This window comes from Cucurbita maxima, unplaced genomic scaffold, assembly GCF_002738345.1.
Source record: "Cucurbita maxima cultivar Rimu unplaced genomic scaffold, Cmax_1.0 Cma_Scf00016, whole genome shotgun sequence".
NCBI classification, from domain to species: domain Eukaryota; kingdom Viridiplantae; phylum Streptophyta; class Magnoliopsida; order Cucurbitales; family Cucurbitaceae; genus Cucurbita; species Cucurbita maxima.
Window position 1 is genome coordinate 651,137 of NW_019272032.1, and position 16,663 is coordinate 667,799.

A 16,663-nucleotide genomic window follows, 5' to 3' on the forward strand; every position below is an offset into this window, starting at 1 on the left:
CATGGGAAAATCTGATTCCTCCATACAAAGACGTTCCTATTGCTTCATTTTCATACTCATCAAAAACACAAACAACCCAATCTCACAACCTCTCTCGTTTGAAGGCTCAGTGTCCTCGTTAGCATACTATCTGGTGTATGGTTCTGATACCATTTGTAATAGTCTAATCCCATCGTATGCAGATATTGTTCATTTTGGCATGTCACCTATTACGGTTTTTGTACCCTCCCCAACTAATGAGGAATCTCACACACCAACGCTAAATGTAGCATATGAAATGTTTAGCTCATTAAAGCATTATTTTATCTATTAGAAGAATATTAGGGTATAAATGGATTGAGTTGGAAAAATCTTTTAAATCAATCTTGTTGGGCTGCAACTCCAATAACTCAAATAGGGCTCGGTTGGATTGTCAAATTGTTTTTTTAGTTATTTAAAAAAATCATACTTATACCTACTAATTATTATATTAATAGTTAAAATCTCATAAAATTCAAATATCGGTTATAAACGGTTAAATATTTTTAATGGTTTTAAAAAAATTCACCTCGACCCAAATGAAAGACACATGGTTGGGTAGTTCGAATGGATCAAATAAACGGATAAACTCAATAGAGTAATAACCTTGCCTGTTGGGTTAGGAAAGGTATCCCAAATGATAAAATCCCAACCCAAGAAGAAGAACAAGGACAAACCGAGCCCATAATGAAACCAAAATATAAAGTACAGTAACGGCGATGGACACAAATTCTCAGCTCTATCCACTTCCAAGAATAGCACAACGATCGAGCTACGATAATCATGGGACCTCTGAGCGCCGGAAACATCATCAGAACTGCCGGTCGAGCAGTCTCCAGAGCCGGCGTCGCCAGTGCCGGTGTCGCGAACCGACCTTCCTCTCCGACGTCCAGTTCCCGAGCCACGCACCGGCACGGCGGCTCCGCTAATTTCCACGGCCTGTCGTTGAGCTCTTCTCTTAGCCACTCTCCGCTTTCCGCCGGCTGGCATTTCTGCAATCCCTACTGCGATGAGTTCGAGTGGATTTCTGAGGACGGAATCGAGACCGAAAATATCGCTAGGGTTTCTGAGGAGGACGCAAATGGATGGTCTGTTCCTTCCTTGGATGAGGTTCAAGGCGCCGTCTCTGCAATTAACCAGTACGAATTCCAATTCTTTTTAATTTTATTGAGATTATTCGATAGAATTCTCATTGCCGGCGCTGTGAATTTCTCGAGTTTAGGGTTTTTGGCCAAGAGAAGGATGAACTGGGTCGGGTCGGGATGTATACGGGTTTGGTAAACCGGGCTTCTCCAGTTGGGTCGGAGGTGGATTGGATTGAGCCGTGTTTGGAGCTGCAATTGGGCGCGCGTGGCGTTGAAAGGGTTTATGATGCTTTTCAATTATTGCAGACTGACCCTTCAGTTCAGGTGACTTTTGCTACTTGCTCCTCCTCCTTTAAATATATCATGAAAATGCCCATTGGAAAATAATTAAAAAAAATAAAATAATAGAATGGTAAAATGATTAAATTATTTATTTGGGTACTTTGCTATTAATTAGGTTAGTTGAATATAAATGGTATTAATTAAAATTCCTAAGAGTTTAATAGCAATTATTTTAATATGACAAATGTCGGGCGAGAGAGATCTGACCCTCTAAACTTGAGTCTCGAGATTTTTAAAAGGATCATATCATGTTGTTATATTTCTAAATTCGAGTTTCGAGATCTGTAATAGAATCATATCATGTCATGTTGTTGTATATCTAAATTTGAGTCTCGAGATTTGTTAAAAGGATCATATCATATATGATAACATGTTGTATTTAGAGAATGGTTATGTCGGTATCATCGGATAAAGCGGTTTGGGATGCGATTATGAACAATGAAGCTGTGCAACAGCTGAGGAAGTCATTCTACGAAGGTTGGTTGTTTTAAAACCAATCCCAACAAAAGAATCCATTGTCATGGGGTCATCAATCAAACTGTTGTTTTCTCTTGCTTGCAGCAAAAGACGACACTGTCGGGACTTCGTTGGAAAGCTCTCCCGATAAGGGTTCCGATGAACCGACAAACGTCGTGGTGTGGATTTTGAAGAACATGAAGGCGAGAGTGATGGAAGTAATTGAGAGAATGAGAGAGGTGATGAAGCAGATGTTTGAGAGTGGGAAGGATGATGATGATGATGATGATGGGGAGAAAAGGAGAGGAGAAGGAAGGGATGTGTTTGAGGAGAAGCTTAGAACATCGTTCTTGATATCCATTGTTGTGCTGCTTGTGGTGATGGTGAGTCGAGCTCATACATAAAATAAGCCTTTCCTCCATGAATTTGACGACATCAAATCTTCTTCTTTTTTCTTTTTCTTCTAAGTTCTCAGATTGGATATTGGTAATTTGGCAGTCTGAACTTTCTTTTAACTTAAGTTATATTCATATTTTTGTTCATATGTTGCTTTTGTAGGACGTTTTTAGTGCTCTATAGTTCGAGAAGTACATCATTTGTTGTTATTTTCGACCTACTTGTATAATGTTTTTTTTTTTTACAAATTCGAGGTTCATTCTAAATAAATATTATAAAACACTTAGGATCTTGTTATTTTCGAGTTACTTTGTATAATGTTTTATTTCATAAATTCCAGGTTTATTCTAAATTAAGTTGATCCTTAATAAAAAAAAAAAAAATGTTTGGTCCAATATTTAAAAGTATAAAATTAGTGTTACATAATTTATCCAATAAAATTTTAAAATTAATTTCTATAATTTGATAAAACACTTGTACATGGTGTTTGATCCAGGCTAGTAGGAAATCGATGAAATTCTAACTTTTAAAAATAAAATAGTTAAATTCCAATTTTTATTCCAAACCATAAAAATTTTATTATAACTTGCTGACACGTCACGTATGATCTAAAAAATATATAATCGTAGTCGGACGAAGAAATTTACATCTCACAACCAAAAGAAAAAACGTGGAAATTCGGGAAATGACGTAAGAAAATGCCCATTATTTAATTTAAATTAAGATGTAAAATCACTTCCAAACATCCGTATACGACTCACTTTTCGATCGCATTCCGTTACAACGAAGCAGATCCTTTGGAACCGGAGACCACCAGCTTTCCTCTACTCGTATGCCTCGACGCTTCATGTCCCTTGATCCAATCATCGCACCCGTCCAGAATCGTCGTCAGCTGAAATGGCGGCGCGTCGGTGGCCAGCCACTGGTCCACATAAAACGCCGTCTGGGAGCAGGATCTGTGTGGCCCAGTCGAAGTCACCTCCAGATAGTCGCAAAACCAGCCGTGGTGGGCGCCTGATCCGTCGGAGGTCAGGTTTAATCGACACAATGGCGCTTCGATGCACGGGCCCCGCCCACTGAATATGTCGACATTGTCTCGTTCGAAATAGTCATGGTTTTTTTCCATCAGCCCCCAAGATTCAAGATCTGCGATCTCCACCGATTGGCCATTTGCGTCGCTGATTGTGACACTGATTATGGCGTCCGTTCCTCCCTTCAGTACTGAACCTGTCTTCACGTAGAATGTGTACACGCATTTTTCCTGCACCAGAAAACACTCCCATCATTTTCCACGGACCACAATCCGCTCAGAAATTACGGCGATTTATATCAATTTAAAACTAATTTGCATCAAGTCATTCATTCAATAAGTTATTCCACATAAAATCGACCATTGTGAATCATAAACGCAGAAATTGGAGCATTATCTTGCCTAATACAACATTTCAATAATTAACTAACATATCATGACTCATAAGTCATAATTGAACTGAAATGTGAATCATTCATCCAATTCGGCATTACATATACAAAAGACTATCATCAACGCAGAAATGGGAGCATGATCTTGCATTTTCTAAACAGAGTTCTGCAATTCGTAGAACTGACGTAACTCAATCAATCTGAAACGTTAAACATTCATTTAGTTATTTCTTACACATACAATCGACTATCATCAATAACTGAGAAATCGAATGCATTTTCTAAAGAGCATTTCTATAACTAGTTTCCCTGTCATAACTCAAAACCGATCTTAAATGTGAATCAATCATTCACTTCGTTATTGCAAAATACAATCGACAATCATCAGCGCATAAATCGGATCATTATCCTGTATTTTGTAAACTACAATCTGTGAATCAGTTCGACTGTCAGAAAATATGAATAATCAATCTCAAACATTACAACAACTCGACTACTAAAGGCGATCGATCAACAAGATCAAAACAGACACAGTCAAAAGTAATCACGAGTAAATATAACAAATTGAGTGAAGATCATCAAAACGGCTCCGATGATGAAAGTACGAAGATCAAGCAAGAAGGAAGAAATGTATTAAAAGAGACGCAACTTACTTTAGTGTTGCGAGCCAATGCAGAGAGGAAAAGAGCGATGAAGATGAGGGAAAAGAAGAGACAACGAGGCGCCATTTTCAGAACTTCCGGTGGAGATTTAGAGATTTAGGGCAGAAGGAGATGGGGAGGATTGGTTTATATACAGGTCATGGCTGGGGAAGAAAAGATGGATCATGGTCACGTGATTTGGACGTGGCGCGCAGGTAGTGTTTGGCCACTCTGTTTTAGGACACAGACTAGCGCTCTTATCGGACGCCTTAACTTAATATCCAAAATTAGTGTAATTAAATTTCAAAATTAGAGAAATAATTGTTAAATTATTCCCACTTAATTTGGTTTTTATTTAATAATATTTTGTTGAACCAGCTATCCACCTGTGATTTTCAAATCTTATTAATTAAATACCCCAACTTTATCAACTAAAAATTCTATTTTTAACTCAATTTCTAAATTTATTATTTATTTATTTCTAAATTTCTAAATTTATTGTTATTATTTATTTAATAATTTGAATGATTCCTAAAATCATCATTTAAAAATTACTTTTAATTAAATTTAAATCACTTTTACTATTGCAGAACTAAATATTAAAAGGATTAATAACTAAACACTTTTACAAAAATAAATAAATAAATAAAATCACTTCAAAATATACTTTTAATTATATAAAAATCACTTCCAAAAATTAAAAGAATTACGTAAAAATTACTTTTCATAAATTCATTCTAAAAAAAAAAAAAAAAAAAAAAATCTATATTTGTCGAAATTTAGCCCACCGAGTACCACACATTCATTGTTTCACATTTTTTAAAGGAATGTTTGAATTCTTTAAGTTAATATACATTTTTATTCAAAGCACATAAATTCAGTATAGAACCAGTTCAAAGAGAGACGGTTTTGTCTATCAACAGCATAAACCAACTTGAAAGACTTAATACTACAGAGTACAGAACTATTTCCAAAGACAGTACTTTTAAGGAAGAAGAACAACTGACCCTGATGTTTTCCGATTCTCGAGATCAGCGTGTGCCTGTGCAGCTTGAGATAAACGATATCGGTGATTAACACGAACCCGTAGAGCACCAGATTCAACTTTTGCAAATAACTCTCGTGCAGCCTTCAACAGCTCGTCTCGGGTTAAGTTATAATGCATTAGGGTTGGTCTCGTTAAGAACAGAGATTTTACTGCAAGTGCAGAGAGTGGAACTGGGTCTGGTGCTCCTGATGACTGTCCAAAACTCACCATATAGCCGCGAGTTTTAAGACAGTCCAATGATCCCTGTTCATTGAAAGAGAAAAAAATTCATGAAACAATCCATTAAGTGTTAGGAATCACGAACCTTTACAGTGGTATGATATTGTCCACTTTGAGCATAAGCTCTCACGGCTTTACTTTTTGTTTTCCAATAAGACTCGTACCAATGGAGATGTATTCTTTACTTATAAACCCATGATCAAGCCCTTAATTAGCCAATGTGGGACTCGTCTCCCAACCATCTTCCCTACTGAATCATTACCATATAGCCGTGAGAACTCAGCAAAGCCTGATGCTCTAAGCTAATCGCCTAAACTATGATTTTGGAACTAAAAACACCAAAAAAATACAATTATTACCTGAAAGGTATCCTTTCCTACAGAGTCATAAACAACATTAACTCCATTTCCGCGAGTTATCTCACGAACACGAGCAACGAAATCCTCTTCCTTATAGATAATAACATGATGGCATCCATCCTCCTTGGCTTGAGCTGCCTTCTCTTTTGTTGAGACAGTTCCAATGACAGTGGCACCAAGATTGTTAGCCCACTGACACAACAAGGATCCAACTCCACCCGCTGCTGCATGAACGAAGACGATATGTCCAGGTTCAACCTGCAGAGAATATAAGGCGATATCTCATCGGGGTCATAGAAATGTTACTGATGCTGGATAGTGTATGTGGGGTAAGCCTAAGTTAGTAACTCAAAATTCCCAACTCCCAAAATTTGGTGGTAATTCATGAAATGGAATGAACAAGTTACATGATATTAACCAATTGTTACTTATCACAGTGTTTTGATATATTACTCTAGTATTGGTGACCCATTTAAGGGCCACTTTTATATAATATAAGGAGATATTGTATTGTATGTGAGATCCCACGTCGGTTGCAGAGGAGATCGAAATATTCCTTATAAGGGTGTGGAAACCTCTCCCTAACAGACGTATTTTAAGACCGTGAGGCTAACAGCGGTACATAACGGGCCAAAGCAGAGAATATATGTTAGCGGTGGGCTTGGGTTTTTACATTGTAATCCTTTTAATTCATATCCAACCCAAATGAAACATACGTTCAACTAAATCTCGGTTTCTACCTTCAATCGGGGTTGCTAAACACCATTTTCCCCCTGAGATCTACGACATGTAAAGTCAATGTCTAATGATGTGGGCATACAGGCATAAGAATAAGGACAGACCAACTATTTTCAGTAACTTGTAATATAACACACATGAATCTTAAATCTAACAACTGCAAATAAATACGATAAAACTCAACCAACCTTGAAACAGCGACCAACTAAAAATTGAGCTGTCATACCCTTCAGCAGGACAGATGCTGCAACTGTAGGATCAATCGAGGGAGGTACTGGAACAACTTTGTCTGCAGGAATTATCTGTTCTTCAGAATATGAGCCCATTGGGTTACCAGCATAACCAACAAGGTCTCCAACTTTCACGTCGTTTACTCCAGGGCCCGCAGCTGTCACCACCCCAACAGCTTCCATGCCTGTATGGTAAATTACTCTTCAGTAATGTTGCGTGTATGCAAAGCTCACTTCTCCAGCATTCAAATTGGGTATTAATCAAGTATTTGAATAATTTTCACAAGTCTACTGTTTCAGTTATTTAGAATCCAGTAAAGTAGCAAGCACACTACTACAATTTTCCTTGAGAAGTTTTGGCCTTTGCGAAGCTTAATGACAACGTGATCGAGGGAATCAAACAAGTCTAAGAGTGGAAGTGATATTGTTCATCTTTTCAAGCCTATTATAAGAGACATGAAATGTTACCGCTCAAGCCCACCGCTAGCATATATTGCCTTTTTTGGACTTTTCTTTTTGGGCTTCCCCTCAAAATTTTAAAAGGCGTTTGTTAGGGAGTGGTTTCCACACCCTTGTAAGGCTTGGGCTGTTACAAATGATATCAGAGTCAGACACTGGGCAGTGTGCCAGCGAGGCCGCTGGCTCCCATAAGGGGTGGATTGTGAGATCCCACATCGGTTGGAGAGAGGAAAGAAACATTCATTATAAGGGTGTGGAAACCTCTCCCTAGTAGTTACAAATGGTGTCAGAGTCAGACACCGGGCGGCGTGTCAGCAAAGACGCTGGCCCCAAAGGAGGTGGATTGTGAGATCCCACATCGACGGGAGAGAGAAACAAATAATTCATTATAAGGGTGTGGAAACCTTTCCCTAGTAGTTACAAATGGTATCAGAGTCCGACACCGGGCGATGTGCCAACAAGGACGTTGACCCCAAGAGAGGTGGATTGTGAGATCTCATATTGGTTGGAGGAGGGAAACTAAACATTTTTTATAAGGGTGTGGAAAGGGGAAGCTCGGAAGAGAAAGTTAAAAGATTACAACATGCAAATAAAGAAACATTATTATCTAGAGCCCATTATGATCCAATTACTTTAAAGACAAGAACAAAACCTGGAGTAAAGGGCATGGTAGCAGCCTTGTAAACTCCTTTCCTGAAGTATACATCAATAAAATTTACACCAATCACCGTGTTTCTAACTCGAACCTCCCCCACTTTTGGCTCTCCAATATCCACATCCTCCCATTGAAGAACCTGTTACCATTACTTTCAACAATAAATCCGACCAGAACCCCAACAATGGCAGCAGAGCAACATAAATTCCTTAAACCAACGAATTTAACAATCATTTTATCCACAATGAGAGAGCCCAAGAAAAAATTTACAAATTAAGAACCGCTATTAAACTAATTATACTGTAAGATCTTTTAATATGTATCAAATTCGTACAATAATTGAATATTGAATTGAATAATCGCAGAAAAGACGATGAGAGAGGAGAGTAAACCTCAGGCCCACCAAGCTTATAAACCTTTATGGCTTTCACCATTTCCGGAGCTGACGATTCAGCTCGCCGACAAACTTCCCTCGCCGTAAAATATTCAGTCCGGAGCTCCGAATGGTGGTGGGAAGCCTACGTCCGTTCTTCTCAGGGTTCGAAATTTCAGGTCGAATCGATATTTTCATTTCTTTTTCTTTTTTACTTAAATAATATATTCGGTGAAAAATTCGAACCTAGCTAAATTTTTTTTAAATATTATATAATTTAATAACAAAATCAACAAATTATAGCTTTTAAATTAATTTTTATATTTGGATTTTTCTTTTCTACAATTTATTGTCAACGTCCATTGACAGCGTCGTTCTTTTCCAACACGTGTTGAGCAGTTTCTTCTTGATTTCAAGACCCATTGACATCCCCTGATTCTCAGCTGAAACATCGTCCGCTTAATGACTTACTTACTAAAATGGATATTCAATTAACCACCGCCCAAATCGTGGGTTTCAGAATCAGCGCCATTTGAAGTTCATTGCGATTCTTGAATGGAGCGGGAACAAAGCTGCTCCGCCGCCGTGGAAGATGAATTTCGTCCAAATCCACACCTCGATGCCCAAACGTTGATTTTGAAATCGATTTTCTTCTTGGATGGCGTCGGCGAGGTCATCGTTACTTGCAATTCAGATGGGTTGTTTTGGGAATTGGTTGACTTCCCAGAAACTGTAATTTCTTGATCTAATTTGATTTCTTATGTTTGCCTAAACTTGCTTCTTGAGTTTGCTCTTTCTTTCTTGGGTTTTAATGGGCATCCATTGCTTGATCTTTACTTCATGTCTGCGATTGATTTATCAAATTGGGTGAAAAATATGTTAGCGTTTGGATATGTCCCGTTCATATTGTCCGAGTATAACCCTCGTATGCTTTGTTTTTCGTTTCATCTAAAAGGCCTCTGCCATGAAGATATTGTTCTTCACTTGTCTTTATCTAGCTAATTTCATGTTTCAGCTTATGATTGAGATTGGTTAGGCTATCTTCGGTTAGAAATTACGACTCTCCACAATGGTATGATATTGTCCATTTTGGGCATAAGCTCTTGTGGCTTTGCTTTTGGTTTCTCCAAAAGGTCTCATACCAATGGAGATAGTATTCCTTACTTATAAACTCATGATCAACCTCTTAATTAGGTGATGTCAGACTCCTCTCCCAATAATCTTCAACAATCCTCCCCTTGAACAAAGTACACCATAGAGCCTCCCCTAAGGCCTATGGAGCTTGCAAACAACCTCCCCTTAATCAAGGCTCGACTCCTTTACTGGAGCCCTTGAATAAAGTACGCCTTTTGTTCGACACTTGAGTCACTTTTGACTACACCTTCGAGGCTCACAACTTCTTTGTTCAACATGGCTAAGTTAAGAGCATGACTCTGATACCATGTTAGAAATCACAACTCTCCACAATGGTATGATATTATCCACTTTAGGTATAAGCTCTCATGGTTTTTCTTTTGGTTTCCCCAAAAGGCTTCATACCAATGGAGATAGTATTCCTTACTTATAAACTCATAATCAATCCCTTAATTAGTTGACGTCGGACTCCTCTCCCAACAATCCTCAACATCTTCTTCTTCTATCTTGATATGAAAAGTGGGTTTGTTCAATATGGTTTATAATGACACGATAATGATTAATGATAGATATAATTCTACTTAACTCGAGTTTTGTACAATTCAATTGAATAGGTTGGCTCAGAATGCTTGGGCATTAAGCTTGTTCCTGATGTTGCAGCAGAGGTCAAGTTTTCTGATGCTTATGCTGTTGAGTTTGACGACTTTGGAGTGATTCATAAATCAAAACTTGCGGCTGTTGCAAGTTGTATGATATGCAATGAATACGAGGTTTTTCATTACTCGTCGGTTGATTATTTCTTCTTGTCCTAAGATTTTTGAAGCTGTCAATATCTTATAATCACTGTTATTTGTTACAGAAACAGATGTATAGATTTACAGTGCATAGTTTTCAAAGATCAAAATCTCAGCCTGCTCATTGGGACCTGACTATGTTTACATTTGGACACGAGGACCAGCAAACATGTCAGATGTGGGTAAATCAGATTAATGCATCTTTGGACCTTGAAGTTGAGAGACCAAAGAATCTTCTTGTAAGTTATGGTAACCATGATTGTATTTAAAGCTAGAAAGATAAACTTTTGTTGGTTTTGGTTTACTACATTTTAAAGAAAATAAAATGCTTATTTCTTGTCACTATTACCGAGCAAACAACATGTTCGGTCTAGGACATCCGGATTTTAGTGAATGGGATGACAGTTTCTCATTCTAAATCTGTTAAATCGAACTAAGTGAACCTACATTGTTAATCTAAGTGAACCTACATTGTTTTCTTTATACGTTCCGTGCTTTCTTTGATGGTCTAGGTTTTTGTTAATCCTAAGAGTGGGAAAGGGATAGGGAGCCGAACGTGGGAAGCAGTAGCTCCTATATTTTTACGTGCTGAAATAAACACGAAGGTAAAATTTTGTCTGACTTTTCCATTTCTTGATGTTTCTTTTCATGATAGTGAAAAAAAAAATCGCTTAATTTCAGGTGATTGTGACTGAAAGAGCAGGTCATGCATTTGATGTAATGGCATCTATTGCAAACGAGGATCTAAAAATGTATGATGGTATTGTTGCTGTTGTAAGTAAGAGATCTTTGCATTTTTACTTCATATCTTTACCTAGAGACTTACCTGTTGGTGCTTCTTGTGAGGGAGGGATTTGGAAACTTGGTTGTCTGATCTTTGTGGCAGTACCAACTCAAAACTTTGGTTGGACACAATTTGGCTGAGCAATTAAGGGAAATCCCGAATATCCTGAATCTTCTACCATGAATAAGATGAAAGATATATATTCTGAAGTTTTATTATCAAAGACTAAATTCCTCGATATTACTGTCTTTGATATTCTTTCTAAAGAATAAATTCCTAACAAGAGATACTAAAGCTACAGTCTTATTGTGAGATCTCACATCGGTTGGGAGGAGAGCGAAACATTGTTTATAAGTGTGTGGAAGGCTCTCCCTGTTAGATACGTTTTAAAAACCTTGAGGGGAACTTGGAAGGGAAAACCCAAAGAAGACAATATCTGCTAGCGGTAGGCTTGGGCTATTACAAATGGTATCAGAGCCAGACACTAGACGATGTGGCTAGCGAGGAGGCTGAGCTCCGAAGGGGGTGGATGTGAGACGGTGTGCCAGCAAGGACGTTGGGCCCCGAAGGGGGAGGGAGGGGGGTGGATTGAAGAGTCTCACATAAGGGAACAAGTGCCAGCGAGGACGTTGGGCCTCAAAGGGGGGTGGATTGTGAAATCCCACATTTGTTGGGGAGGAGAACGAAATATTCTTTATAAGGGTGTGGAAGCCTCTCTTTAGTAGATACGTTTTAAAAACCTTGAGGGGAACTCGGAAGAGAAAGCTCAAAGAGAACAATATCTGCTAGTGGTGGGCTTGAGCGGTGACTGTTACAAGATATATTAGAAAAATGAGGAGAAGAGTTACATCTCATCCTTTTAATCTCTGAAACTGGATTCTATCAACTTTTACATCCAAAGGAAAGAAACAATGACTTTAGCTGTTCTTGTTTTGCTTTCACATTTTATATTTTCAGATTTGCCTTAAACCCTGATATTTCCTCCGGAAGATATTGTAAGTTCTTGCTCCTCTCTGAAACCATATCATATTCACTTTGTTTCTGTTCCTAGGGTGGAGATGGTTTCTTCAATGAGATCCTAAACGGGTTTCTTTTGTCGAGGCATTTGGCACATTACCCACCAGCACCTTCGGATATTGTAGACGTCGTGCAGGCTGAAGGTAACTATTCCAATGAAGCAATAACTGAAGATGTCGATCGAAGTGAAGATCAGTCGCCACTTCTCTTAAGTGCTAAATATGGTGGATCAGGGCTCTCAACTTCTGGTAAGTACTATAGAAACACATCTTTTCTAAATCTTATGCCCATTTGATAATGTTTGTTATTATATATAGTTTTCTGCTTTAGAATTTATGCTTATTTACTATCCTTTTCAAACGTTTTAGAAGTGAAAAACCTAAGGACAAAAATCAATTTATAGCCCCATACTTTAAAATGACTATATTCAAACCTCACCTGTTCCCTGCTGCTTTGCTCCTCAACTGATGTTACTGAGTTCTAACACCTTTCTATCTTCTTAGCAGAGAACTCAACAGAGTATGGTTTTGGTTCAGCATTTGATAGATGGTTCAGATTCGGAATCATTCCTGCTGGCTCAACGGACGCTATTGTGATGTGGTACCTTTCTTTTCTTGCAACTTTTGTCATGAATTTGCATTTAATTATCGGATGTTAAGTTTGAGGATGAAAATTCATTAGTTTTTAGTTAAATAGGTTGAAAATTCTAGCTAATACATTTGCTTCTACTTGTGTAACTACAATTTTGTGCATACTTCTGCTAATTGTGTGGGGATATCTCATAAAAGATGTATCTCTATCAAACTGATGCGCCTATTCATTTGCTTGATATTGTGGCATCTTCTGGTTTATGTTCTTGAATGTAATTAGTCCCTCCGATGAAATGTTTTTATTCTATACTCGAAAGCAGACAGCAAAGATTTGATGGAACTCAAAAAAGGAAATCAGGAGATTCGATTTATTCATAGTAAAAGTATTACTAATTGTAACAGAAGTTTGTACGGTTCACTCTCTGGGAACGAAACATTCCTTACAAAGGTGTGGAAGCCTCTCCTTAGTAGATACATTTTAAAACCATGAGGCTGACGGCGATACGTAACGGGCCGAAGCAGACCATATCTACTAGTGGTGGGCTTGGGTGGTTACAAATGATATCATAGCCAGACATCGGGGTGTACTAGTGAGGACGTTGGGCCCCAAGAGGGGTGGATTGTGAAATCTCACGTCAGTTGGAGAGGGGAACGAAGCATTCCTTATAAGGGTGTGGAAACCTCTCCCTAGTAGACGCGTTTTAAAACCGTGAGGTTGACGCGATACATAACGAGCCAAAACGGACAATATCTGCTAATGGTGGACTTGGGCTATGTTACAAATGGTATTAGAGCCAAACACCGGGTGGTTTGCGAGCGAGGATGCAGGGTCCCACATCGGTTGGAGAGGGAATGAAACGTTTCTTATAAAGGTGTGGAAACCTCTCCCTAGTAGACGTGTTTTAAAACCGTGAGGCTGACGGCGATACGTAACGGGCCAAAACGGACAATATAGGCTAGTGGTGGGCTTGGACTGTTACACTCTCTCTCTTTACTCTCGAGACTTTCGAAGTGTCTTTATGAACTTACGTTATAGCTACTTAAATCCCTTCAACATGCTTTGTCAACCCAATCTACCAACAGATTCGACTTCTTTCTTTTATATCTTTTTTGTATTCCACAATTTAAACTTCACGAAAATTATACGTACTATTTTCTATTGGAGCCAATTCCATTCATCATTAATCATCTTTTGCATCAATTCTGAGGCTGTCCTATTCTTGCAGTTCTACTGGATATCGAGATCCTATTACATCAACCCTGCAAATCGTCCTGGGTAAAAGAGTTCACCTTGATATAGCTCAAGTAGTTAGGTGGAAAGAGACTCCGACATCAAAGTTTGAACCTCTCGTACGCTATGCGGCTTCTTTTGCTGGGTAGTATCTCATCGTCGTTTGTGTCGTACTTCAAATAGGATGATAATTAAGCTTGGGAAGTTAATTGCAATCATAATGTTGTTGACATACTTGGTAAAACCTTGGGAAGCCTCTGAATTTCTGTATATTTTGTTTTCAGATATGGGTTTTATGGAGATGTCATTACAGAGAGCGAAAAATTCCGCTGGATGGGGCCTCGACGTTACGATTATGCCGGTACAAGAGTGTTCTTGAGGCACAGGTATCTCCTATCAGCTTTACATGAGAAACTTCCTAAGTGCTTTTGAACTCGGTTTTGAATCATTCAAATACTGTCGAACGTATGCCTTCTGCTGAGGGTAATACTTACACGTTCTTATTCGTTATAGAATTATGCTTCTTTTTTCTCAGTTCATACGAGGCCGAGATAGCCTACGTAGATATAAAGTCGGAGGACACGAGTACAAATGGGAAACGAGTGCTCTGTTGTCATAACTGCAGTATTTGTAGCACCAAGGCATACTTACAGCATTCTAACACTGGCTCGGATTCGCGTCAGGACGAAACAAGATGGTTGAAATCGAAGGGACGTTTCCTAAGCATAGGCGCTGCGGTAATCTCATGTCGTAATGAAAAAGCACCAGATGGCTTGGTGGCTGATGCTCACCTTTCGGATGGCTTCTTGCATCTTATATTGATCAGAGACTGCCACCATGCTCTCTATCTTTGGTAATACAATCTCCTTCCATCGTATGGATTAAGCTTTTGTTTTTTTTTGCTGTTCTTATCAGTATCCCTTGGATTTGTCAAGTTCTTTGTTACTGCTTTTTGTCTGGACATTTTGTCATTATTTTGTAAGGCTTTGGTTTTGTTGTTCATGGCTGTGAACAGGCATCTTACCCAGCTGGCCAAAAAAGGTGGAAATCCAATGGATTTCAAGTTTGTGGAACATCACAAGGTATGTTTACTTTGTTTCACCGTCTACGTTGTTGTAAGCGCACCGCACCGCGAGCATATATTAGCCTTTTTGGACTTTCCTTCGAGATTTTTAAAACGCGTCTGCTTGGGAGAGGTTTACACATCCTTATAAAGAATGTTCATTCCTATCTCCTACTGATGTGGGATCTCACAATCCACTCTGGTTTCTCTTTCTCTAATCGATGTAGGACCCTCCCAATCTACCTCCTTTGGGGCCTAGCGTCCTTGCTGGCACTCGTTCTCTTCTCCAATTAATGTGGGTGTGCTAGTGAGGCAGCTGGACCCTGAAGGTGGGTGGATTGTGAGATCCCACATCGATTAGAGAAAGGGAAGAGTGTCACGTCATGCTCAATTAACTAATTATGTTCGATAGGCATGTCACATCATCATTTAGTTAAGAATAGGAGACGACATAGCATCACAATTCAAAATTTAGAAACATAATTGAAACCTTTTAAAGTTTAAGGACGGAGTAAATACAAATGTCAAAGTCGGCTTCTTTGACGGTCTGTTTCTCTAAACCCTGCTACATTGTGCACAGACAACAACTTTTACATTCACTTCTTTTGGCGACCAAAGTGTTTGGAATTTGGACGGGGAGCTGTTTGAAGCACACCAGCTTTCAGCACAAGTGTTTCGTGGCCTTGTTAGCCTCTTCGCTTCTGGCCCCGATGCTTGAATCAAACACTCATACACGAATAGGCTTCCTTCTAAAGATTTACTCGAATCCTTTCGAGTTTAGAAAATAAGAACGAGGGCTCGATTTACTGTGGAGGTTGAATGAAATGTATGGCCTCCTTAGACCGCCCGCTTGAATGCATAATCCAAATTATTTAAAGCCTGTTTGAAGTCTTGCTACACGACGTGAGTGACGGGTGCTTGTATTATCAATAATTTCATTAGTTTTAGGGTTTGAATATATATATATTTTTTTATTATTAGTTAAAATTATCATATTTATATAAAACAATATTATACGGGAGGGAGGTTTGGAACTAAAAGAGATATTATTATATCCAAAGGCAAAAGAAAATTTGAATTTATAAACTATAAAGAAATTCAGGAAGTTAAAAGATAATAATAAATTTATATTTAATATATGTTTGAGGCGGCTTAGGTTTATTATTATTATTATTATTATTATTATTATTATTATTATTATTATTAATTCATATGATGTGTGATTGATAGTTATTAAGGTTGACTTTTAAGTATTTTTAAGACTTACAATTATTTGTCTTAAAAGTTTATTGTTGTTTGAAAGTGAAACTATTCTTTTTATTTTGTTTTATTTTACTCTTTCTTTATTATAATTATAATTATTTAATTTTTTTTAAAAATACCCGTTCTTAATTAAGAGTTAATTGAGTAATTTTCTTCCTTAATATTGTTGCCCCAGGGTCAAAATTGTAAATTCGATCATATTACACTTTAAATCCAAATGTTTTTCGATTAAAAGGTAAAAAAAATTAAATTTTGGTTTTTTTTTTAATATAAATATTTAATTTGACTTACTCAAACATTATCGATATTATATCCGTATATAACTCAAAAGAAAAAAGAAAAGAAA

At 38.0% G+C, this 16,663-nt stretch overlaps 4 protein-coding genes across 5 annotated transcripts; 2 read left to right on the top strand and 2 right to left on the bottom strand.

Annotated features, from left to right (window-relative positions):
* Positions 1-699: 699 nt before the first annotated feature.
* On the top strand, positions 700-2,445 carry LOC111490679. Its single transcript, XM_023139223.1, has 4 exons — positions 700-1,157; positions 1,241-1,427; positions 1,829-1,922; positions 2,007-2,445. Exons 1-4 carry the CDS (start codon positions 802-804, stop codon positions 2,303-2,305), a joined length of 936 nt encoding a protein of 311 aa, XP_022994991.1. The 5' UTR covers positions 700-801; the 3' UTR covers positions 2,306-2,445.
* A 410-nt stretch (positions 2,446-2,855) lies between these two features.
* On the bottom strand, positions 2,856-4,492 carry LOC111490681 (PLAT domain-containing protein 3-like). The gene is made up of 2 exons (XM_023139225.1): positions 4,373-4,492; positions 2,856-3,558 (listed from the first exon to the last, which is right to left on the bottom strand). Exons 1-2 carry the CDS (start codon positions 4,445-4,447, stop codon positions 3,076-3,078), a joined length of 558 nt encoding a protein of 185 aa, XP_022994993.1. The 5' UTR covers positions 4,448-4,492; the 3' UTR covers positions 2,856-3,075.
* Positions 4,493-5,190: 698 nt separating this feature from the next.
* LOC111490678 (2-haloacrylate reductase-like) lies at positions 5,191-8,636 on the bottom strand. The gene is made up of 5 exons (XM_023139222.1): positions 8,461-8,636; positions 8,066-8,207; positions 6,913-7,139; positions 5,987-6,244; positions 5,191-5,651 (listed from the first exon to the last, which is right to left on the bottom strand). Exons 1-5 carry the CDS (start codon positions 8,500-8,502, stop codon positions 5,346-5,348), a joined length of 975 nt encoding a protein of 324 aa, XP_022994990.1. The 5' UTR covers positions 8,503-8,636; the 3' UTR covers positions 5,191-5,345.
* Positions 8,539-16,031, top strand: LOC111490676 (ceramide kinase). Of its 2 annotated transcripts, none has more exons than XM_023139218.1 (13): positions 8,539-8,620; positions 8,841-9,173; positions 10,190-10,345; positions 10,435-10,608; positions 10,882-10,974; positions 11,051-11,143; positions 12,205-12,418; positions 12,674-12,770; positions 13,987-14,136; positions 14,276-14,377; positions 14,527-14,844; positions 15,007-15,073; positions 15,635-16,031. In XM_023139218.1, exons 2-13 carry the CDS (start codon positions 8,997-8,999, stop codon positions 15,770-15,772), a joined length of 1,779 nt encoding a protein of 592 aa, XP_022994986.1. In that variant the 5' UTR covers positions 8,539-8,620; positions 8,841-8,996; the 3' UTR covers positions 15,773-16,031. The 2 variants fall into 2 exon arrangements, with proteins under 2 accessions (XP_022994986.1, XP_022994987.1); XM_023139219.1 differs by having other exon boundaries at positions 12,677-12,770.
* The last annotated feature ends 632 nt before the right edge of the window (positions 16,032-16,663 follow it).